Raw genomic sequence first — 26488 nt, forward strand, 5'->3', positions numbered from 1 at the left:
CAGGTTTTAGCAGGGACCCCCCCTAATACATATGGTATGACATAGCGTTGGAGATTAAATATAAAGTCATAGATAACTTCATAGACTTGTTTGCCACATCATGTTGGATTCATGCAGTGTTGTACTGGTTGTGTCATGCGGGTACACGCCGCCCCGAATCTTTTTTAGCAGGAGTACATGCACGCACACATCGTTGTAAAACAACCCTTAAATTCACACCTCAACAACTTTTACAAAAGCTGCAGTGCAAATGCAACTCCAGTTAGTGTAGGTGTTAAGCGACATGCGTGTGACATCATTAAAATAGTGTAACTCAAACATTAAATCACCAAAACAACACTGGATTCATGTCAATGTGTATTTTCAGACATTTAACATCTTAAATGTAGATCGGCTATTTTCACAATTTCTGCCTCTAATATTTGACAATTTGGCCAATGTTTTGTCATTTTAGAGGTATAATTGTCACTTTAGAAATATGCAGATACCCTCTTTACACCTAGGGCTGTATTTTGATTGTCTTAAGTACCAGCTCTTATGCCTTAATGACCAGGCGTGTCGCACAAAAGTAGTGAAAACAGCAGATCTACAAGCACAACGCCTCACAACCAACACAAAGTGTAAGGGCTCTATTTTTAACTTAAAGGCCTGTACATACTGTCTCCGACCACCAAACTTTTCGTCTGAGAGCTCCGACTTTCCGACGTGCAGTTTTCCGACTTCTAATTTGGGGTGATGCTTTTCAGAAGATGCGAGTGACGTTAGTTGGTAGTTGAACCGGACCTTTCTGATGAAAAGTTAGGTGGTCGGAGACAGTAGGGACAGGCCTTTAAGTTAAGGCACTTAAGACAATCAAAATAGAGCCCTTACACTTTGTGTTGGTTGGTTTACTGTTGAGAGAGAAAACAATGTTGAACATTAAAGCTATACTGTGTAAGTTGCTCAACTACTGGTCATCAGCGGTATAGCAAACCGCGGTCGCGTCTGCTTTTTTCGGACGTTTTTTTTCCCCGGACCGGGCCTCAGACCACCACGTCCGCCTGCGCCTCGCCGAGACGCATCGTAGAGGGGTCTTGCGAGGTAGTCAAAGCCATACCTACAGTATGGAACTTGATAACGCCCTGCCGGGGGTGAAACCTTGTTTGATTGAAAAATAAAGAAAAGTCGGGAGAGCATCCTTATCGTGTGCGGACATTTCCTTTTTAATTCCCTTGATTGGTCGTCTTTGGATCCAGCACCGTGTATAACCGTGCTTTGATTGGCCGGTAGTGTATGATGACGTCATTTTGCCGCGAAATCCGGACCTCAGCCCGGATTTCAAAAAACATATTTAGAAAAGCCTTTCAGGGCTGAAATTAATTGAGTGGGTGTTCTAAAACTTTAGCGATTTAATAGTTAGATCAAATTTAAGATTTGTTTAATTGAAAAAGTTGCATAGTATAACTTTAAGTTAATCATCTGGGGACCTGCAGAAATAATTTGGGGACCCCCTGGGGGTCCCGACCCACAGGTTGAGAACCCCTGCTCTAGGGGACACGGAGAGAACGCGTGTTTCCTAAACCCACCAGGCTTGAGTTAAGACCCGCCCTGCGGGAACACAAGAACTTCTAGGAGTGGCTGAAATCCTTGCCGGACACATGGAGGGTGGATAAAGTCAGTAAAGGCATGAAGACAATCTTAAAACTTGTACTGAGAAAAGCCTGCATTTGCACAATGCACAGCTATTAATTTGTCACTACAGTGCTCAAAAAAACCTGAAACTTACTTTGTACTGTGCTTAAAAAAGGGAAACTTTGTAACTTTGCAAAAGAGAAAAACGTTCTGAGAAAGCTAATAATTTCTCACTACTGTGCTCAAAATACGAACTGATTATCAGTTACATTGATTGTTAGAGTTTGGATATGGGCGTATTATGCTGCGTGTATTATTGTAATGGATCAGTAGGTAATAGGTACAGTATTGCTTTGCACCAAGAGCACTAACGTTCATATATGCACTTTCATACTTAAGTTTATTGAGAGGGGCGTTTCCGCGAGGCGGGTCTTAACCCATTTAGAACGGGTACACATTTTGTGTATCATTATTTTATGCTTTAACTATTGAAAAATAGCAGATATACAAGCTCACAGCGCGGCACCGAGTGCCGCGCTGCGAGCTTGTAGATCTGCTATTTTTGAAAAGTCGTGAACATTAGAATTTTGACCCGATTCTATAAGTGTCTTTTGAATCCTTCTAATTCTATGCCTAAATGGGTTAACTCAAGCCTGGTGGGTTTAGGAAACACGCATGGGCACTGGTGACTGTTGTTGACTCACCTGAACCACAGCATACTCCACCAGGGATGAGAAGCCGTACAGCAGACAGGCGATGAGCCAGATGTCAATGGCTTTCACGTAGGACACCTTGGGAAGGTCGGCGGCCAGTGTCATGCTCTCACTGGACAAGGACAACACCGACAAGATGCCTGGCATAGGAAAGAGAGGTAGGCTAAGCACATGCTTTAAATATCGTCACTGTCGGGCAGAAACCTCGTATCTCCAAGTTTCAAATGTGTACGTTTTTTGGCGAAGTAAAGCCTTGCTTCATCAGACAAGGCCTTTGCACAAAAGTAGTGAAAACGGCAGATCTAGAAGCACACAACGCCTCGCGGTGCAAGGCGTTGTGTGCTTGTAGAACGGCTGTTTTGACTAGTTTAAATCATTTTAAAAATGATGAATACAAAACAAACGGACATACAAGGTTTCCACCCGACAACCACGATATGCGTTTCTATATCCACAGCTTTATACACGGCGCTGGATCCAAAGACGACCAATCAAGGGAATTAAAAAGGAAATGTCCGCACACGATAAGGACGCTCTCCCGTCTTTTCTTTATTTTTCAATCAAACAAGGTTTCACCCCCGACAGGGCGTTATCAAGTTACATACTGTAGGTACAGTATGGCTTTGACTACAGTTTGTGACTGTGTGTGTGTGTGTGTGTCTATATGAACTCGTTCAAAGTTCAGTTCACAATTAAAGTTTGCTTTTTCCAAAAATGAAGTAGTTGAGTTTTTTATTTATTTATTTTTGTTTCAATATGTTGCTGCGAGCTATTATTTGTCAAAATTATTGACACAGCTCATATAGAGCCACACACAGGAATTATGTATCCATTTTAAAGGTGACGTCATTTTGCCGCGAAATCCGGACCTCAGCCCGGATTTCAAAAAACATATTTAGAAAAGCCTTTCAGGGCTGAAATTAATTGAGTGGGTGTTCTAAAACTTTAGCGATTTAATAGTTAGATCAAATTTAAGATTTTTTTAATTGAAAAAGTTGCATAGTATAACTTTAAGTTAATCATCTGGGGACCTGCAGAAATAATTCTGCACACAGGAATTATTGTATCCATTTTAAAGGTGATACACCATGAAATTTCACTTTTCCAATTTTAAAACCTTTTTTGGGGGTCCCACTAGCACCTTCTATCCTCACAAAGTCCCATTTCAGACCGTTGTGTCTTTCTCTGGTTTTGGGAAGGTGGAGGTTAAAAGCATCCCACGGGTTCTCAAAACAGGCTGTCCAGATTTGCTGCCGTCGGGGGGGAGGGGGGGGGGGGGGGGGGGCTGGCTGGCTGGCGCATTTCAGGCCAAAGGTGGTACTGCAGCTGAAAAATGCTCTGAGAGCCATTCAAAAATGAGAGGCTCTCTATTCAGGGAGTGATAATTTAGCCTCAAACCTTTTGAAAAACGTTTTTGGGACATAAACAATATGACATAAATACTTTTTAAATGCATGGTGTATCACCTTTAACATTGCAACTATATGTGTCAAATTCATCTTTGTATCCAATATTACATAGCATTGACTGTACAGCCCTCTGACTACTGCACTGTGATGCTCTGATTGTACTGTGTTCGTTGTGCCTTGCCTTTGTAGTGTTTTGATTTTCAGGGATTGATTAGCCATCTCAAGTTGTGATGTTTTTATGGTGTCAATTTGAAGTGAGGCACGTGCACACATAGACATCAAAGGGGGCTTGAGCCCCTGCCCTTTTACCCATCTGTAAAAAGTGCCCTCTCCAGACCACAAATGCAGTTTTCTGTGTGGTGAAAGAAATACAAATGCCCCCCTTTCTGTGCCATACCTGAAGGCAGCATTCAAGAGAATTGCCTTGTCCAAACTCTCCTGAACTTGAATGCAGCATCTTATGTTGAAAGAATTGCCCTCTCTGTGTAGAAATCCATGCCTTACGCCTATCTCCAGTATTGACTTGATTATGCTCAGTTTAGTGTGGTATCAAGTACCGAAAATAGCCGACTTCCAATTTCTGCCCCTGCCTCTTTAACATTCTCTGCACGTCCCAGCTGGAAGCTAAAGTAAAGTGAACTCTCTCATGGCCTGATCATTCACCAACACAAACAGTAGCCTACTAGGTAAGTGTTGAGTCTGAGCAGTTCGAGCTAGTGTGGCCACTGGCGGCCTTAACTATGTTTCACCCGTTTCAATTGAAACACGAAACCTCTTTGCCAAAAATAGCCGATCTACAAGTTCAGCTTGTAGATCTGCTATTTTTGGCTAAAGTTCTTAGAATAGGGACGCTAGGGTTCAAGTGGTTAATATAGAAAACAAGAAAAAAAGCTTCTATCATACAAAGATTTGGAGGAACCCCTGTAGTAACTCTGAGGACCCCCTAGGGGTCCCAGACCCCCTGTTGAAGACCTTTGGTCTACAGTTTAGAAACCTGCCTATCAGTGACATGATCACATGGGGATTCTAAGCTAATAGAAACTAAAGGATTTCTATTCCTGGGAAGTTTCAGCATGCTATAATAGAAGCCATTGTTTGCATCAATAAACGTTTAACTGATACATTTCGAATAATTCATTTCAGAAAATTAACGTGTTAAAATTACGCATTTTAAACGCACATAGTTTTTGCGCCATGGAACCTTTCTGACTGGATGAGTTTCAGGCATACCGATCATAACGGTCGGTGCACCAACCAACAGTCAACAAACACAAGTGCAAGCAATGGGAGAAGGTGCCGATCAGACCGCTTATTTGCTCTGCCCAGTGGATGGGAAATTGTCATTTAAAAAACTCCCAAAATGCGTTTTAATTTAAATAAGATTGCTTCTCAGGTCAAATTTTTTTTTGCGATTAAACATGCGATATATTTTAATGAATTAATTACAAATTATCTAATTAATTCGTTTTTTTTAATCGAGTCCCAGTCCTAGATTAAAACCATTATAGTTCAATTAAATATTGCACTCCGATGATGATGATGATGATGATGATGATGATGATACTCACCGACACCTGAATGGAGGGATGGTCAGAAGCAAAGATGGATGGATGGATGGATGGATGGAGGGATGGAGTAGAGGAGGACAGGATGCCTGATGGAGGGAACAGGTACAACATCCACTCAAAACGACATGCAGCAGCGCAAAACATTGTAAAGCACGCCCAAAATGAAACCGGCGCTGTCGGGAAGAAAACCTCTGATCTCCACCACACTACAGTGTCACACAAGACCATCAAAAGGAGAAGATCCGCAAGCTTGTAGATCTGCTATTTTTGCTACTTTTTTCATTTGAATCCTGAAAAGTAACAGTTTTGGACTCTGTCAGGTACTCGGGTTTCCACCCAACAGAGACTATAGTACAGGGGTCTTCAACGTTTTCAGGCCAAGGACCCCTTAGTTGAGAGAGAGATGAAGCAGGGACCCCCACAATCTGTTTGTAGATTCCATATAGTTTCATTGTTTAACAGCACAATCATCAATGTAGGATTTCAACCAAAATAAATCCTGTCCACAAAAACGGACGTCCTGGATTAATCAGAGCGGGTCCGATCGAGGCCAGATAAATATCATAACTGGTCAGAAATGTCCAAGAATATAACCTTACACGCTCATATTTCAACTAACATACACACAATGACAATAATCCTATAGTCCAAATAACATCCTGGTAATGACGTCAAGACCATCCCCATATGGGCCGTGATCTGGCCTAGTTCTGAACGTCACCGGAGTCACCAGGGGACGCTATCATAACGTCATCATGACGTCATTTGGCTTGCAGGGTTGTAGATCTACTATTTTTGGCTAGTTCTCCGATTATGGAAATTAGGGTTCAAGTGGTTAATATAAAAAAGGAGAAAAAAGTTTCTATCACACAAAGATTTGGAGGACCCCTAGTGGGTCCCGGACCCCCTGTTGAAGACCCCTGTTATAGTATGTATTTGGCCACTGATCATGCCAACTCCAACTCTGACAGTATGGATCTAGCTGTGTCCAGAACAGATCCATTCCCCATTCCGGTGCAGGACAGTGATAAATTATCCCAAAAGATGAATTTCCCCTCAGTAATCAATACGCTCTGGTCCATAAGCTATTAGATAGACGCGTTCCACTTCCATTATGCCCTGGATGGATTCCATTTCCAGTATCATCTTTTTAGGAATGTGGGGAAAAGTCTTCTATCGTATATCCTTCCCATAATTATTAGCTGGATTATTAGGTGGTGGGGTTCAACTTTTGTAAACTTCTTATTCTCATTACACTTGAGAGTATAGGCTATACTAAACAGCAGGAAGGACACACCTACACAGATCTACGAGTTGTCAAGTACGTGTGTAGTGTGTACCGCCGCGTTTTCAGCTTGTATATCTGTGCATTTTCTGTGATGATGCAAAGCTATTTACAAATTGCAACAAAGCAATTTACAAATTGCTTTGGATTAAAAGTCTGCTAAATGCCTAAACTGTAAACTGTAAACTGTTAGAATTTCCGGATGCCTTTTTTGGTGTTAAATGAGGCGTGGATGATCATACACAGGAGTGCGCTCGTGACAGTCAAGCAAAAATGAGCTACTCCCGCGATACAGACATATCAGAGATTTGCACGCTGTTTGGTGAAGCGCACCTCATCAAAACTACGGTTGACAATGGCCAAAATGTATCAAAATTATCAATCATAAAATCGCTAGGGATGCACCAATGTATCGACCACACATCGGTAACGGCCGATGTTTGCCGTTATCAGTCAATAACGGTATCGGCAAAAATAGCTGACATTAACCGATGGCAGTAGCAGATGTTTATCTGTTGTTGATAAGCACACATTTTGTGCTGGGATGCTATAGCCTGGTGGGGCCCGACGTTATCTGTGTTCATTCCTTCCACAGTATAACGTCTGGCCTTTGGCCTATTGGCAGCTTGAAAAGTGGGCGGGAGTACTTGCCTTGACAGACAGACTCCTCTAACCAATCACCATCTCTCAGCCAGTCGGAAGAACGGCAAACAAACACGTCTTTTCGGCCGATAAACTCCACTAGCGCATCCTCCGTGTTGCTTTTTAATTGTTGTAATTGATTCCAACTCTGAAATAACTGCACTTATTGGTTGTTTTACGGTTAGAGCGTTAACTGTTACACTTTTTGCATCGCGAGGGCAGCCATTGTTGTTTTGAAAATGCTGCAGCCTGCAGCATGCATCTACGTCACCGTCTACACATGGACCAATCAGGGAAATCTTTTCACTTGTTGTCAGGAAGACTACGTTTGTTGTGCGGAAGCATAGTGCGGAAGCAGTCACTGATTGGCCCCCATCAGAGAATAATCGGTATACTCGCTGCCAATCAACGGAAGTCCAGAAGTTATACTGTGGAAGGAATGAGTGAGTGAACGCAGATGACGTCGGGCCCCGCCAGGCTAGGGATGTTATATATTGGTATCGGCTAAATTGTTATTTCGTTATCGGTCAAGAATTTCCATATCGATGCATCACTAAAAATCACTGTACTCACAAGTGTGTGTGAGTGCTTGAGTGGTGGAAAAAGTACTACATTGTTTTACTTAAAGCTCAGCCCGAAATGATCATAGTATGGTATAGTAAGTAGCGTGGTCTCTCTTATCTGGAAACAGTTTGAAACGGCGCGCGACGATATGACTCTGGTCTTCCTGGCGGGAAAAATGCATGTTGTGAGCTTGTAGCTTGGCTATTTTCGCACGCACGGCACGGACGCACACACGCACGCACGCACACACACACACACACACACACACACACACACACACACACACACACACACGCGCACACACACACACACACACACACACACACACACACACACACACACACTTTATAATGTTTATGCCTGCAACTTCTAGTTTAAACTTTTGTTATATAAATTCACATATTCACTCCGACTAGCTTTCTGTGTGCAGATACAGAATGAGATGCACGCTAAACTCCTCCCCCTCGCCCCAAAACAACTGATAACCATTAGTACAGTAAGTACAGTAAATTAATCAGAATATTAGCATATAAAATAGCCGTTTTTCCCCTTTTTTATGTCGGCGGCCGTTTAAGTAAACATATCAATAGGACAATGTATTGGCATCAAAATATACATTAGTACAATACAATAGTTATAAATACTCATTATTCACAAGTTATCATATACCTAGAACACACGTTTTGAACTTATATATATATATATCGTCGTTGTCGGGTGGAAACCTCGCATCTCCAAGTTTCAAATTTGTACATTCTTTCGCAAAGTAAAGCCCCGCTTCATCAGACAAGGCCGTTGCACAAAAGTAGTGAAAACAGCAGATCTACAAGCACACAACGCCTCGCGTTGCGAGGCGTTGTGTGCTTGTAGATCGGCTGTTTTCACTCGTTTAAATCATTTTTAAAATGATAAATGCAAAACTAACGGTTTTGGACATACAAGGTTTTCATCGGACAACGACGATATATATATAGGCCTGAAGAGGTTAATGTATGTTTGTGTACGTGCGTGTGCCTGTGTGTGTATTTTTACCCAGAGGCACCCTGGCAGCGGACGCGTCCGGGTTGATCCAGAAGGACAGCCATGACAGCACCACGATGAGCAGCGTGGGGGCGTACACGCCCATCAGGTAGAAACCCACCTGCCTGCGCAAGGTAAAAACCACCTCAATGCACGTGTAGTATCCTATAGGAGAGAGAGAGGGGAGACAACGCTGTCATCAAACAAACACATCGTTTGGAGGGGGGGGGGGGGGGGGGGGGGGATTTGCACCTGCGAAGTGAGGGGTACAAACATGACGCACGCGTGCATAGGGCTGTCACAATTATTACATAACCGTCTAATCGCAATTATTTGACATTGTTAAGAACGTTTCGTTGTCAAGCTCAACGTTGGGCATTTGGACCCATACATGGAGAAATGGAGCGAACCTATTTGGCCTAAACATGGAGATTTGGAGAACACTATATATGGAGATAGTCCAGTCCATCATGTCATATGGGACTGCCGTCATAGACAGTAGCCATTGTTAGGCCGGAGTCAATGGCAACCAGGCATGGACGGCATACGTGTCAGATTGATGTTATCAATATGACATCAGACAAACTTATATTAACAGGCTTCCCATCCAGATCGGTGGCAGACTCCAGCGACTCCCAGAAGAAACACTAAGCTAAGCATAGCACTAAGCTAAGTCCAGCACTTTAGAAAGACCTTAGTAGAGAAATGTATACCAAAGGGTTAGACCGGGCTATTGAAAGAGTCCCACCAGACATTCGTCAGAGGTTCTGCCGGTTAGAAACGAGCCTGCGTCAGAGCCAAGGTCGAGCTCTATTTCAGACATTATCGCGATTATTTTTCATAATCGTCATAATCGTTTCCATGTTGAAAAATTTGGAAATAGACGATCTACAAGCTTACAACGCGGTGTAAGCTTGTAGTTCGGCTATTTCCACTATCAATGTTCTTTTTTAAGTATAAAGTTGTATAAGTTTAAGTATAAGTTGTCAAATATGTCAGTCATTTCTTTGTATATTTAGTTTATGTGTCATATCTACCATGTGCAACTTCAAAGCCTACAACCCAAACAGAAATGTAATTGTCAACGACAAAAACACAATTAAATCGTTAATCGCAATTATTTGAGTGACGATTAATCGTCATGTAAAATGTCATAAACATGACAGCCCTACACGTGCATATCTCCTCGTATGAGCACGGCTCCCCATACATGGAGATCCGTACTAATACATTGCGTACTAAAACAGACAGACAACAGAATATACTAGTACTTATTCCACCACTGCTGCAGACACAGATACGGAGATAAAAACGCAAAGCTTTGTGTTAAATGCAACAGCAGAGATCATCCCTTATAACTGTAGGGTTGTGTGTTCAGTCACTTGTGAACAAACAAATGATGTTTCTTCTTCATCTTCTGGAAGCCATTATCTTTGTCTTCATCATCTTCCTCTTCATCATCATCGCATAATGGTCGTCATTAGTGTATTCAGTCTTGTTTAATCCTCCATGGATAAACATGACCTTCACAAAGACACAGGCTGAGTGGCAACCCCTCCCCTCTGGAACAACCCCAGGAGTCCTGGGTTTGAACCAAAAGCACGTTGCAGTAAGGATAGCCTCCTCCCCAGATGTAGAAGGTACCCTCTATCAGTAAGGATAGCCTCCTCCCCAGATGTAGAAGGTACCCTCTATCAGCACAGCTCTGTGCAGGGGTGTCGCACCAAATTCTGGGCCCTGGGTACTTTAACTATTGAAAAATAGCAGATATACAAGCCTGCCGCGCTGTGAATCTTGAATATTTCAAATCCTTCTAAGGTTTTTTTGAAAATCCTATGTTTCTATGTCAGTGGTGCTCAAACCTTTTCATGTGAAGGATATGTATTTGGCCATGGAGGCCCATCTCAAAATATTTAGTTCCAGGGACTCCCCAGAAGCAAAATTCTAGCTACAAATGTTTGCTTAAAGGAGGACTTCACCACTTTTCAACCTGTCTTCATATAATAGGTCCTCACTAATGTTCGTAATAAAATAGCGCAATTTTTTTCTACTCGGTCCAAGTCTCCTAGGAGAGCTGTAGGAAGCTCAGAATCCATGTTCTTGTGACATCATCATACGCCCCCCCCCCCCCCCCCCCCAAAAAAAAAAAATCAATATTTAAAAAAAATATATTTAGATTTTTATTATCCCGAGAACAATGGCTTCCACTTTAACATTGCAACTTTTCAGGAATAGAAAGCCTGCAGTTTCTATTAGCTTGGATTACCAATCGATGATGTCACAAGAAGATGGGTTTCTGACCTGCCCACAGCATTTTTTTAGTGAGGATATGAAGATACGTTGAAAAGTGGTGAAGTCCTCCTTTAAATATATATATATATATATATATATATATATATATGATGTCATTACGTGCGCATCCTGCATCAAAAACTCATTCAAGTCACCCAGGGACTCATTCATGTCATGGTCCTGGGGTCCCGGGGATGCGCCTCCATTGGAGTCCATGTTAAAATAATTTACCGGGTCACGGTAAAAGAAAAACATTTTAAAATTCCACAGACACCACCATTGTTCATGGGTGAAAGCATCCTACTTTACCCTACGTTAACTCAAATAAAATCCACGTAGAAAGTCTTAAACAGGCGATAGAAACGTCAATGTTTTGATTCCACCGACGTCCGACGCCATTTTGCGCGCGTAAACTTTATATTGAGGACTCCTAAAACTTTTCTGGGACCCATTTGAATGACCACCTGTGGGTCCCGGGACCCATTACATTGAAAACCTAGTAACATCACTGATTATATATATATATACCGGTATATATATATTAGGGTGGATCTTAAATTACCTTTTTTAGATTTTCTTGAGTCTCACCCCCCAATTATGTTCCAATGTACAAAAAACTGCTTTGGTTAAAATTTGGTTGAATTTCAAGCATATTTAGAGGTAGCTCAATCAAGTCAAAGATTGTACATTTTATTGGTCAAAATCGAATTGCACTGTAGGCACATTTAAGTTATACATTACACATTATTCTTATACTAAGCACAGAAATTATATTTTTTAAGCTTACAAATCTAAACACAAATCTAATTACATGTTTGTCATATGTCAAACCAGAATTAATGTATTGTAGGAAATAGCAAAGCAAAGAATGACAAATTGCTATTTTTCATTTAACGTGCACACACTCTTCAATCATACTCACAACACTCAACAAGCAAACAGCCCCACTTCCTTGTTTACCCCCAAAACCCCTGAAAGTCACTGCAGTATAGTAATTCAGTAGTTACTGATCAATTAAAGTTTGTTTACGGCTATCGGGATAGTTGTGCCGATGGTTCTGCACAATTTGCAGCAAGTATTGGAGTTGGGACTCATCTTTAGTAATGAGACCACAATATTCTTGTATTAGGGCAACCCCACGCTCTGCATGATCATTGACAACATTCATCGCCTTCACTACAGCCAGAGCTTCTTGGTAGTCCACCCTGGGCTCCCACTCATCGGGATCAACATCAAGGAAGTCATCTGGGAGATCCATCATTTTGAAAAGCACCTTGGATTTGGGAGACACAAAATCTTCAATGTTCTTCCTTGCAATTGTTCCAAGGTCAACACTAATTCTCTTCATATGCCCCTGTTCATCATCTTCATTGCTGTCTTTCATGGCTCTCACCATCAGCCTCTTCGTTTGCGCGCTCACTTGACTGTCAAACAATGCAAGTCTGACGATCTCTGGGGCCAAATAATACCATAAGTGATTGGAAAACTTTTGAGAAGCAGCTTTAGACACCTCAGCATTTATTGATGAATATTCCAGCAACGGTTTTAACAGCTGTCATTTAGTGGAGCGCTGACAGCAACAGGTGCCATCATCCATGCCTTCACATAAATGCAAACTGCAAAAATGCACAAATCAATGCATGCTTTTTCTTCCCTGAGAGTCAGTTTGAATTGGCCATGAAACATCCAGATCTTCAAACAATAAATAACCTTTGCCATCCAACGGGCATGATGGGTAGCTCCTGGAGCTCTGAACCGGATACCTCAAGCAGCGAGGTATCCGGTTCATCAATAAATGCTGAGGTGTCTAAAGCTGCTTCTCAAAGGTTTTCCAATCACTTATGATGAACAGGGGCATATGAAGAGAATTACTGTTGACCTTGGAACAATTGCAAGGAAGAACATTGAAGATTTTGTGTCTCCCAAATCCAAGGTGCTTTTCAAAATGATAGATCTCCCAGATGACTTCCTTGACGTTGATCCCGATGAGTGGAAGCCCAGGGTGGACTACCAAGAAGCTCTGGCTGTAGTGAAGGCGATGAATGTTGTCAATGATCATGCAGAGCTTGGGGTTGCCCTAATACAAGAATATTGTGGTCTCATTACTAAAGATGAGTCCCAACTCCAATGTGCAGAACCATCGGCACAAGTATCCCGATAGCCGTAAACAAACTTTAATTGATCAGTAACTACTGAATTATTATACTGCAGTGACTTTCAGGGGTTTTGGGGGTAAACAAGGAAGTGGGGCTGTGTGCTTGTTGTGTGTTGTGAGTATGATTGAAGAGTGTGCAATAGAGACATGTCATTGTGCACGTAAAATGAAAAATAGCAATTTGTCATTCTTTGCTTTGCTATTTCCTACAATACATTAATTCTGGTTTGACATATGACAAACATGTAATAAGATTTTTGTTTAGATTTGTAAGCTTAAAAAATATAATTTCTGTGCTTAGTATAAGAATAATGTGTAATGTATAACTTAAATGTGCCTGCAGTGCAATTCGATTTTGACCAATAAAATGTACAATCTTTGACTTGATTGAGCTACCTCTAAATATGCTTGAAATTCAACCAAATTTTAACCAAAGCAGTTTTTTGTACATTGGAACATAATTGGGGGGTGAGACTCAAGAAAATCTAAAAAAGGTAATTTAAGATCCACCCTAATATATATATATATATATATATATATATATATATATATATATATATATATATATATATATACAGCGCTGTCATCAAACATATATATATATATATATATATATATATATATATATATATATAAATATATATATATATATATATATATTGGTATATTCAAAGATTTTCACACATTTCACAACTTTTCAAAAATAGCAGATCTACAAGCTCGCAGTGCCACGCTGTGAGCTTGTATATCTGCTATTTTTCAATAGCTAAAGTATAAAATTATTCTAGGCCCCTCCACCTTGGGACTCAATCCCACTTCAACCATTTTTGCTTTTTGCTTGCTAATTATTATATCCATGAATTAAATACTGAGGGCTTTCAATGTAAAAAAGTCTGTAGAAAGTCTTATTCGAGATGTTCCTTTTAGGCAGGGGGTTTAACTGTACTTGTACTGTAATACATTTCAATTGTATTGACTATACTCGTACTGTTCTCCATTTTTGTCTAATAAAATAATCAATCAATCAATCAATCAATCAATCAATCAATCAATCAATCAATCAATCCCCCCATTCCGACACTAACCCTATTCATACTTGTCAGCTGTCGTAACAACGCTGTGGGAACGCCCCCTGGTTTACTTGTGTCGGGCAGAAAACCACGTGATCTAGCACAGACCTCCAGTCTGCAACCCGACAGAAGCGTTTCACTGCCCTCCAAAAAGGATTGCAAAGCGACTTTGCCACATGCCGGACAGTTGTTGTACGATTGGTGTTCTAATAGACGAGGAGATAACTCCGGAGCATTATTTTGCGAGTGTTTAGTGTTGTGTTAGTTGTGTAGTACAGTGTTAACACACTGTACGATGTTGCGTGGTCGGCGAGTCATCAGGTCGTTAGATTATTTCACACTAAACAAGTGACTTTCTTTCTTGAAATCGTCTGTCATAATAATATTGTTGTGGTTTTCACACTATGAGATTGATCACACACTGTCAGATATTTCACCAGGATGATCCTTGCCAAAGCAAGTGTCACAAATAAAATAAAAACGGTTGAAAATGGATAACATATAGCCTATACATTGGGAGGGGGAACAGCATTGTGTAAAGCTATGTCGCATTGTGACATTTTATATATATACAGGGTATAAAGCTTTTGGAACAAATAACAGCATTTCTTCTCAAAATGCATTTAAAGTTAGCAGCTCTGTTTCATACTGTATGTGCAGTAGGTGTCAATCCATGGTTTATTCATAGTTTACTCTATTCACGTCTGTAATAAAAACAGCAAAATATTGTTGAACTCAAGTCTCCATGGTGTGAGTATAATCAATAGAAGAAAAGTCATTTTGAGGGTGAACTATGAAATACATTTTATTTTTTATGTGTTAAATGGACGAGGCTTGCTTAACGAGTTTTAATATGCTACAGCTGGAGAGACAACAAGACGACGTCAATTCTTAATCCAGCAGTGCTGGATTTAAACAACACAATAATCGAATCACGATCATCACATATTGTGTTTGGAAGCTGTTTACTTACTACATTAAGGACTTTATTAATTTGGAACAGAGGATATCCTACAGGTAGGAGGAAAGCAGAGTGGACTTTGTTCAGTGTGTTATTGTCTCTGTTGTTGCGACTTGAGTTAAATGGCCATGGCAGCCCACATTTACATCTCTAAAAGCGTAACACTTTCTCAATTGCCCGGCCGCTTACTATAGTCAATGAATGGAACTGGTTGAGCGACATTCCTAGGCCTAGGTCCTCTCCACACTGTACTGTCCAGTCAGGTCTTTACACAATGGAAATAGAGATTTATTTATGTTTTAATTTAGGCGAGATCAGCTCTCAGTAGGCGGGCGCCTCGTTCGCCTAACGTTCCCTACGCTTCAGTTCATGATATATCCATCCATCGATCTTATCCATCGATCTATCCATCCATCCATACAGACAGACATAAGTTCTGTCTGTGCTCACATGCTGTCTGCTCTCATTTAACACGGATCTTTGAGGGTGCGCAGCCTCTTTCATACTGTATGATAAGTTTGCGACAGAGCCAAATATCAATTGCTACTAGATATCTAGAAACGCTCGGGAAGAAATCGCTGAGCGATATATTTTCTTGCGGCCAGATCGTCGGGTGATGATATTTAGTTGTATGTCCTTATTTAGTAGTACTACTAACACTAACCCTATCAGTTAGTGTTGTGTTTTACAGTGAGCATTATTATCAGCTTGCGTATTCTCTTCCATGGGCGACGCTATTGTTGTTGTGACGTTCTACGTGCTTTCTGCCCGACAGCATGGAGGAGGGGGGCAGGGGGCGGAGTCACTGACAAGTATGAATACCTAACCTTAACCCTGACCCCTGGAATTGCCGCCACTCAGACAATTAGAAGTCAATGTCTGAATGGCACCTGAGCGCTGGCACAATTGTTTTTAATTGTTTTGTCTTTGTTTTTCTGACCCATTAAGACCTGTGATCACTTTAACCATTCTTTTATGCTTTAACTATTAAAAAAAAAAACTAGCAGATATACAAGCTCAAAACGTGGCACAGAGTTCCGCGCTGCAAGCTTGTAGATGTGCTTTTTCTGCAAATTAATCTTTGAATATATCTTTTTAAACTTGAACATTTGCTAGTCAAATATTTGCTTCTGGGGGGTCCCTGGAACAACATATTTTGAGATGGGGGTCCGCGGCCAAAACACATGTAATTGTGGGGGTCGTTGACATGAAAAGGTTTGAGAACCACTGATTTAGCAGAAGGATTTAGAAGACTTTTATAGAATCGGGTCAAAAATATTCTGAGACTTGTATATCTGCTATTTTCCTGTAATAGCTAAAGCATAAAATAATGGTTAAAGTAAGGTGTAATAATGCGTTTTAAATAACCAATATACAAGCTCACAGCACATCAAGATGCGTCTATGTTTAAAATCAGGTCACATTTACTTTGTTTTACACCCTCTAACGCAGGGGTTCACAAACCTTTTTTTCTCAGGGCACCCCATAAATATTGTTTTAATCCGAGGCACCCCTACATTTTAATTTTCACTTCCAGCACCTTATATTTATAGCCTATCATTGTTGTTGGGTGGAAACCTTATAAAATGTACTAAACTAGTGAAAACAGCCGATCTACAAGCACACAGTGCAGTGGCGTCAGTTCAGAAAAAGCTAAGGTATGGCAACATGACTGGTGTCTTCGCGCGCGTGCAAGACACCAGTCATGTTGCCATACCTTAGCAACAGGCATGATGATACATTTATTTTAAGAAGTACATTCTATTTTTCCCCCCGGCCGTTTCTATGGTTTCTTGGGCTGGATATGGCAGCCTGGAACGGTTGTTCAATTGCAGCTAAACTTGGCATGTTAGTAAACGTGCCACAATTAACAATAATGCATTGCATTTTGCATTTGTAGTTATTTTACTGTAATTTAACAACATAACCAGCACAGATAGACAAAGAGACATTGATAGATTTATATTTAAAAAAAAAAAACTTTTATTTTCCCCCTGGACCCAGGGTATGGCAGCTGCATACCCCTGCCATACCAATTGACGCCCCTGACACAGTGCTTGTAGATCGGCTGTTTTCACTAGTTTTGTGCGACAGTCTTGTATGATGAAGCAGGGCTTTGCTTTACATTTGAAACTTGGAGATACGAGGTTTCTGCCCGACAGTGACAATATTTTAGTGATTATGTTGCGAGGAAAACGTTGAGATAACAGCCATTTTGGTTAGAACTGACTGAAAATAACTTTGTACTTCAAGTTTAAAATGTTTTTTCAAGTGTCCAAATAAATTCCAAATATTATTAAATTATCTCGCGGCACCCACTTTGAAAACCCCTGCTCTAACGGTGAGAATGTTGAAGCCCTGGGAATGTGCTGCCACGCTGTTTACATAACATGTGAGTGGATAGATAACTGGGCAGCAGTCCAAGCATGGATTAATGATAAGTAAGTGGGTCAAAGTGTCTTATTATCAGTATGAGCAGAGCAGTGAGAGTGTCTCTCTCCTTTTCAAGGTGCTGGACCAGTGGTTCTCAAAGTGGGCGCTGTGCCACACTACAGGCAGGGGTTTTCAATCTTTTCTTTGACTCAGGGCACCCAGCTGTAAATAACCTTTTCATCAGGCACGTGTCGTGCACACATAGACATCAAAGGGGGCTTGAGCCCCTGCCCTTTTACCCGTCTGTAAAAAAAGTGCCCTCTCCGCACCATGAATGCAGTTTTTTTCGCAATGGTGAAAGAGATGCAAATGCCCCTCTTTCCATGCCATACCTGAAGGCAGCATTCAAGAGAATTGCCTTGTCCAAACTCTCCTGAACTTGAATGCAGCATCTTATGTTGAAAGAATTGCCCTCTCTGTGTAGAAATCCATGCCGCTACGCCACATCTCCAGTATTCACTTAATTATGCCTGTAGTTTAGTGTGCTTTCAAGTACCAACCAAACATAGCCGACTTCCAAGCTCACAACAGTTGTTGTGAGCTTGGAGGTTGGCTATTTTCAATATTTTCACCTAAGGCCCTTTTAGAAATTTCAGCCCCTGCCTCTCTAACTCTCTCTGCACGTCCCTGCTTTTCATCCACGGCACCTGTTAATTTTTAGAATCTAATATTATAAATATGCATCTTTCCACCTGAGATACTAATAATAGATACCTAGGGAAACTCTATTTTCAGCTGATTCACTGCCCACAAGGAGCACGTGAGCAATTAGCTGTTAAGAGTCTCAGGGACACACATCGACATTGCTACCCTGGCCTGGAATGGAACCTGGGACAAGCAGGGGCTCTGGTTCCCCAGGCGGGCTCCCTTAACCATTCAGCTATGCCGCCCCTATATGATGTCACAGAGAAAATATCAGTTTCCATCAGAACTGACTGAACATAACTTTACACTTGTAGTTTAACCACTTGAACCCTAGCATCCCTATTCTGAGGGGGGAAGGTTCACCAAAAATAGCCGATCCAGAATAGGGACGCTGGGGTTCAAGTGCTTAAATGTCAAGTATATGAAAATATTTTCAATCAGTTGTAATGGCTGGAGCCAAAATAGAGCAAGATGAAAAATTAAATGGAGCCTCCGCACACTCAAAACTGTGCAAAATCAAGTTCTTTATTTTATAATCAGTTGTAATGGAAAATACTATTCTGGCAAGTTTTCCTTGTGACAGATGCTGTATTTTACATATTATTTACCGTAAAATGTTTGAGAACCACTGTGCCAGACACTAGGAAATACTGTAGATTGCTGAGGTGCAGTCGTAGAAAGAAACTAAGTACATTCACTCAAGTACTGCAGGTGTCTCTTTCTTTTTTGCGACCTTTATTGGAGAGGTTTCACAATGAAATGGAGGCTGGTTGTGTTAACCAATCACATGTCTCGGCCGACCGTCCCGTCCCCTCTGGCTATGGGATGGACGGGATGTAAATCGTCGTTGTCGGGTGAAAACCTTGTATGTCCAAAACCGTTGGTTTTGCATTTATCATTTTAAAAATGATTTAAACTAGTGAAAACAGCCAATCTACAAGCACACAGCGCCTCGCACCGCGAGGGAGAGACAGAGGCAGTGCGGACACATGTTTATGTTACTGTGCTGCCTGTTCCACACCTTTTTCAAAAAACATCTTTTGAAAATAGCTCAAAATGCGTCTCATCGTGGCACATTGTAAGCTTGTAGATCGGCTATTTTCAAATGGCCAAAATGTATGTTGGGCTGAAGTGGTTATTGTATGTTTTCGTAATAAAAAGCACTAAATAAGTAAAAATAACTGACTAGAAAGTCTTCAAATAAGTACAATATACAATATTTGCCTCTTATCTGAGATGTGGTGGAGTAGAACTAAAAATACTGAAAACTGGAAATACTTCAGTGAAGAAAGTACCTAAAAAATTTACTTAAGTACAGTACTTGAGTAAATGCACATGTTACTTTACACCACTGTACACATTTTAATATACCGTTCAGGTTTTAAATAAGGATGATTGTAATGCACTGTTCGGCTGTCAGTTTGAATTAGATTCAACAGATCAGCATTCCAGCAGTCTCTCCAAGCCCCATATGGGAAGCCGGCTTCCCATAACCAGTCACACAACTGTTCATTGGTCAATAAATCAATAGAGACAAAATCAAATTACAATTTCAATGTTGATTCTGCTACAGGGGCCCTACAGCACATATAATCAGCTGCCATTGTATTTTTCATCCATGCATTACTCATATTACATTATTATTACACCTTATTTTTACTAGTTTTTATCATTTTTCACCCTATAGGTTTACATTACTATGTGACTGAGGCTGGAGAAAGGGTCCTTATTTAGGCATTGGTATTTTTCCGCTTTTTGCAGGTAATGAAAGTACAGAATATAAGCTTTCAAATGACGTGTCATTCATTGAAATCTGAATGTATTTGAAGAAGATATGCTTATTTGAATGTTGTTTGAATGTCTGAGTAAAGGTCTCTCAAAGTTTGTCACATTACTAGCAGTCAGGTAAGGGGTGTGAACAATGGATTGTTAACTCCACCCCTCACCCGCCCTAACCTATTGATGGTATTCTGCACTACAGCTGAAACCTGAGAACAACAACCAAACATTAGCCAACAGAAACTGCAGATGTGAATGTTGGCTTTGACATGTTAATGTGTGTCTCCACCAATGTTCCCTCTAATTTTTTTTCGGTCTGAGCAAACACTCCAACCTTCTGAGCACAACTTGAGCACTGATGAGCAAATATGTCGAGTGCACGAGTGTATACTGCGTCAGTGCGTAAAGTCATGTCAAGTTATGGCTTATTCAAATTTAATTACAGAATAAGTAATAGCGGTTCGACTACTGTTAATAAACTGTAGGCTACTATAGGACAGTTACATTTAAAAAGACGGGGGAAAAAGGGTTTTATATCCATTATTATTCAGTATTAGGCCTACAGACTGATTTCCCCCCTTGGGATAATAAATCTATCTATCTTATATAGTATATACACATGTTGACAACATGTTGTGTAAATACAATACAAACAATGGGCCTAAATATGAGTCAAAATAACAATACATTGACATATTGACATTGACACATCTAAAGAAGTGTCATTATTATGAATAAAATACAGTCCAAAAGCACTATGTGTAGCCTACTGTATGTGCCAAAGTGCCAATGTAAGCATACATGTGAACATTTGGTATAGGCCTACCATTTCACACTCAATTTAAATTAACACTGGCTTTTGACCTTGTAGATTGCTTTCCAAAAAATTAAATCATATAATATGACCTAAGCTAGACCTTACAGACCTTACAGAGAGGTGGACTCTCTCCCTAATCCTAACCCAATTTATATTTTTTATAAAATCAACAAGTTAATTTAACTCTGAGTGTGGGGTTCCATTTGTACACTCTGAGTTACATAAGGGTCCATTTGGTTCCTAACTTTTGCTGGGGACCCCTGGAACTACCTCAAGATCCCCGGGGTCCCCAGACCCAATTTGGGACCAATGCATTACAGGACTGGAGTTCTTATTTTTGTTACTGTAACTCGTCGTGAAGGTGAGACGCCAAGCTCGTCAGCTCCAGAGAAACATTGCAGTTTATATAGTTCATACCTGGAAGCTGGATGGAGGAGTAGTGTGTACTGTAGGTCTAATCTCCGCTGTGCACAGGCGGGGGATTTCTTTATGAAACTGCACATTACCAACCATGGTCCTTTGAGCTTCTGATACGCGAAGCAAAGCACATGCGTTTGTTTTGTTTTGGTAGCCTTCCCTACAGCCACGCTGTTGCTAACGTTAATGCACACATAGAAGATGCAACTGAGAAAGTTTTATGACGGCAATAAAACAATTTAGTCCGAAGAAGTCTCTGTTTACCACACGTGCCTGCCTGCATGTGTGTGTGTGTGTGTGTGTGAGAGAGAGAGATAGAGAGAGAGGAGGGGGGAGGCGAGCGAGAATCGAGTCGAGACGAGAGGGAGAGAATTTGGCGAGAGGGGGGAGGCAGCCGAGGCACAGAGAGAGAGAGAGAGAGAGAGAGAGAGAGAGAGAGAGAGAGAGAGAGAGAGAGAGAGACGCGTTGCCTATGTTAAGCATATGCAGGCAGACAGAGTCTGAGTACACAAAATAATCAACTGCTGCGTTTCACAAATCTATTGGTGTTAATCTGCCGTGCGCTACAAAGATTTGCCGTGCGCTACAGCGTCCTGAGTTGTGCGCGGGCGCGCATGCGCGCAGCTTAGAGGGAACATTGGTCTCCACCCCCAGAAGGGTGTAAGGAAACACAAAAACACAGCTCAGTTTACAAACTAATTTAAGCTATTTAATGATTCATTGGAATGAGAAGGTTCTAAAACACTCTTAGATAATATGGAAAAAAGGATAAACACCAAAAATTCAAAATCAAACCTATTTTGTTAATTTGCTGGACTTCACTATTGCCAACTTATGGACCTTTCCTCCAGCCCCAGTCACATATTACAGCACTACTCTCACTAAAACATCTGTAGAGTTTACATAGTTTGAAATATATTCATAAGATTTTGCCTATCAATTGATGACCTTGATGGACCATTTCTCTATTCACTATGTCTCCAATGAGGTCTTGAGTCTTTTTCACTCCTCTTTTCCCTAGTAAATGATCACAGCATTACAATTTGGTAAGAGACATGTGATGTTTTACACTGCATTGGTGAATTTTCAGGGGTTAGCTTACATTTGGTGGGTCAAGGGTAGCCACAATCATTGTAGTTTTGTGTCCACAACTGTTCCAATTTAGGCATGCATTTTGGCGGATTTTTCCCCTGGACCCCCCTGGGGTTGAATCAGGTGTGTGTTGGAGGAACTTCAGTTGGCAGGGGTGTCCAAAGTATGGCCCGGGGGCCAAATACGGGCCGAGGACACATTTTAAATGGGCAGCGGCTACATTCCTGAATTGTATTATAAACGGCCCACCAACACCATCAGACAAGAATATTGTCCCTGTTGTCTCATTCTGAAGGGGTCAAAGAAAGGCTATTTTATTGTATTTTTTAGCTTGCCCCTCTGTTTACATTTGGTAATGTGAAATAAGTCTCAGTTATTTGTGTTCAGAGTGAAGAACTTCTGGGGACTCGTTCAGAGCTGACACCAAAAAAGAACATTGATATAAAATATTGATGATAGTTACCGTAATTGCTGGACTATAAGCCGCACCTGACTATAAGCCGCAGGTGTCCCTCATGCTTGCCGCTAGAGCGCCCCTGGTGACCGTTAGTTGTATAAATCTATATAAAAATCTTTGTTAAAGACCATTGTAAAACGAACTAACTGGCCGTTGGCTGTAAAAATCTCTATATAAGCCGCACCGTTGTATAAGCCGCAGGGTTCAAAACATGGGGAAAAAAGCAGCGGCTTATAGTCCGGCAATTACGGGTAAATAAAATCGTATAGGGTTAGGGTTAGGGTTAGGGTTAGGGTTTTCCTAAGTCTCCATGGTGTACATAATCAATAGGAAAAGTCATTTTGGGGGTGAACTACTCCTTTAAGTCAGGCGATAGTCGACCCTTGGGTGTTCTTTTATCTTCTAATGTGACACCCCTGAGTCATGGGCTTCATGTTTATTCATAATGGCTTCCTGATGTAATCAGGCATTACTTTTTTTTTAAATTATTTTTAGAAAATGAAGGGAAAAACATACAATAAATAATAATAATAAAGGGGACAATATGAGTCACCACTAAGGATGAATCTATCATGGGTTACCAATAGAGTTTGAAGTTTCAATGGGTTTTTATAGGATGGGGCCGTGTCTGATACAATTAATATCTAAATACTGAATCGAGCAACTTAAAAACTGTCTGGGGTGTTCACAAGATCCTGAGTCCACGATAAAATGACCAATTTGTGTATATTTTTTGTATATTTTTTATTGTTTTTTTGGGTGTGTGCGTGTGAAGTGAAATATCCCTTTAAATACCTGTTCCTTGGTAGTACTTGGTACAGTTGCCATAGATGATGTCTTCTTGTTTGATGTCAAACTGCGGAAGCTGGATCTCGTCCATCTGGACTGGGTCCGACTGCCACATGAAGACCAGATCACTAGTGGTATAACCAACTACAAACATATACATGAACACATACATTAATGTCCATTATGCAACAGCTAGTTCAGACCAAGCAGTACAATTGGTTGGTCTACACTTGTTCAAACGAGCATCACATCACAAACCAAATCAAAATATAACAAATCGGCTGTGCTGGTCAGAGCCGGCTAGTGACTATTGGCTAGGCTGGTGGCTTGATGAAATAATACCAAAATAAATGAAAAATCAAACCTCGGTTCGAAGTGGAGCGGTGAATCTGAGCGTGCGTGCGTGCGTGTGAGTGCGTGTGCGTGCGTGCGTGCGTGCGTGTGTGTGTGTGTGTGTCTGTGTGAGTGAGTGGTGAGTGTGCCTGGCCTGCACAAAACAGCGCCCCTCCTTTAACTAGTGTGTTGTGTGTGGCCACTCAAGGTATTGCCAGGCTACGGACACGGCCAGCCAGCCAGCCAGCCACCCAGCCACCCACCCACGGACATACCTGTCTATTGGGAGCGCTTTCACCGCTCCAAAAATTGATATCTGAGATTGAACTGACAATTAGGTTTTGTTTCTCTGTGTTCAGTCTGAGAAACGATGTCTAGCGTGGCTGAGTAAACAGGCAGTGGTGGACAAAGTACTCAAATGTTTAACTTAATTAAAAGTACCACTATAGACTCCCTATTCGGGAGATAAGCAACCGTCACGGCACATAATGTTGTCTGCGAAAAGTAACCTCATGGTGGCGGTATGGGGCATGTGAGAAATCAGGGGCAGCAACGGTGCCGGAGATAAGAGTCTGCAAAAAGCAATCTCGCTATAGAAGAAGAGGCCCATGTGCAGGTAGATGTGAATATTTTAAGTGGCATGTATGCCTATGTGTTGAGTGAATGTGGGTGGCTATTTGCAAAGAAAAGGCATGTGGTGTTCATGATTTATGATTCTTTTTTTTTTTCTTTTTTGGGAGCAATCCAGCAAAGTTTGCCGTGATTTTAGCCGGTTTTGGGGACGGTTTTGGGCCGGTTTGGGGCTGGTTTGGTTCCACTCCCTCCATTTCGGTGCCCCCTCTAGGATGGCGCTCTAGGCGGTCGCTTAGCTCGTCTATAGCTAAAAACGGCCTGCAGCCGCGGGAGGTATTGATAGTAAATGGCTCATTACTTGTAAATACTTGTAGTGGAGTAAAAGTACAATATCTGGATCTGAGGTGTAGTGGAATAAAGGAAAATTATTGGAAATTGGAAATACTCAAGTAAAGTACTAGTAAGATGACTCAGGGCGACAAGCGACCTCATCCTAAAGGGCGAGGTCGCACCATGTCTTGGCCATCTGGCCAGTGATGTACAGTATATCGGACCAGTTACCCATATATGGAGACCCCTGGTACCCATATATGGAAATCCATGTACTGTATATGGAAATATGCTGTGAGAGCCCAAACATGCTTACTCAGTTATTCGTTATGTGAAAGTCCCATACGAAGTCCCATACGAAGTCAGATATGGGCTTAATATTGATGACATCAGGGATCTCCATGTATGGGCATAAAGCATAAAAGGGATCAGCGACGGCTCCAGAAAATTGTGACTTGGGGGTCTATGGGGGGGCTGTTTAAATAAAGTGGGGGCTAACCCTAACAATTGGGTTTGTGGGTAGGGGGGGCTTAGGGAGGGCTAAGCCTCCACCAGGGGGGGCTAGAGACCCTGCTTGCCCCCCCCCCCTGAAGCCGTCCCTGGGATTCTGTTAGTGAGGTTCCCCTGACATCACAGTGAAGTCAGAGCGGCAAACCCAGACCGTAAAAAAAGTGTACACGTCCAAGACGGACGGAGTCAAGCATGTGCCATTTCACATACTAAACTGCAACCGTATTGTAAACAAAATAATACTTTGCACCACTAATGTACGTATACACAGTATGTATTTTATGTAAGTGATAATGAATGGCTCCTTGGGGATTCACATAACAGCCCTTCACATAACAGCCCTTCACATAACATTATTGAGAGCTACGTTTAGTTGTAAATGTCGCTGTGTGTTTGTTTACATGGCTGACATGTTGGATATACCGGTAGCACAAGATTCACGTAGTGCAGCTGGACTGCAGCAGGTGCTCTGAGCCTTTGATTAGGCAGCGGTCTGTTATAGAGCGGAGCGGTCTGTTATCAAGGAATATCAGACCTCTGATTTCAGCGTTTGACCAATCAGAATCAAGCATTCAAACAAGCCGGGAAATAAAAAATGTATAACGCACTGCACATTCTGTTGATAAATAAACATCTAGCTGATAAATTATTCTCCAGGCCATATTCCACACACTCCCCATTGCTGCTAAAGAGGTATTACCCACACCTGCCTGTCTTACCTGTAACATTGTCAATTTCATTCTTCATCCTTAAGAAAAATATATCAAAAATAATATCTTGTACCACATACGCTATTATCCATAGCATCATAGTATGACGTTGCCATTCTCTCGTACAGTAACTGTCACACACACACACACACACACACACACACGCGCGCGCACGCACGCACGCACGCACGCACGCACGCACGCACGCACGCACGCACGCACGCACGCACGCACGCACGCACGCACGCACGCACGCACACACACACACACACACACACACACACACCACACACACACACACACACACGCACAC

General features: G+C 41.5%; 1 protein-coding gene across 1 annotated transcript in view; it reads right to left on the bottom strand.

The window, feature by feature from the left end:
• Positions 1 to 26488, bottom strand: part of LOC308281574 (glycine receptor subunit beta-like) — a gene marked incomplete at both ends in the record, with an annotated part of 97795 nt that overhangs the window by 54948 nt on the left and 16359 nt on the right. Inside the window, 3 exons of the mRNA XM_080721801.1 lie at positions 2316 to 2464; positions 8825 to 8977; positions 23726 to 23863. Coding sequence (XP_080577927.1) covers positions 2316 to 2464; positions 8825 to 8977; positions 23726 to 23863 — 440 coding nt within the window. The remainder of the gene's footprint in view (positions 1 to 2315; positions 2465 to 8824; positions 8978 to 23725; positions 23864 to 26488) is intronic.

Source organism: Nannobrachium achirus, assembly GCF_963921795.1.
Source record: "Nannobrachium achirus genome assembly, chromosome: 3".
In the NCBI taxonomy this organism is placed as follows: domain Eukaryota; kingdom Metazoa; phylum Chordata; class Actinopteri; order Myctophiformes; family Myctophidae; genus Nannobrachium; species Nannobrachium achirus.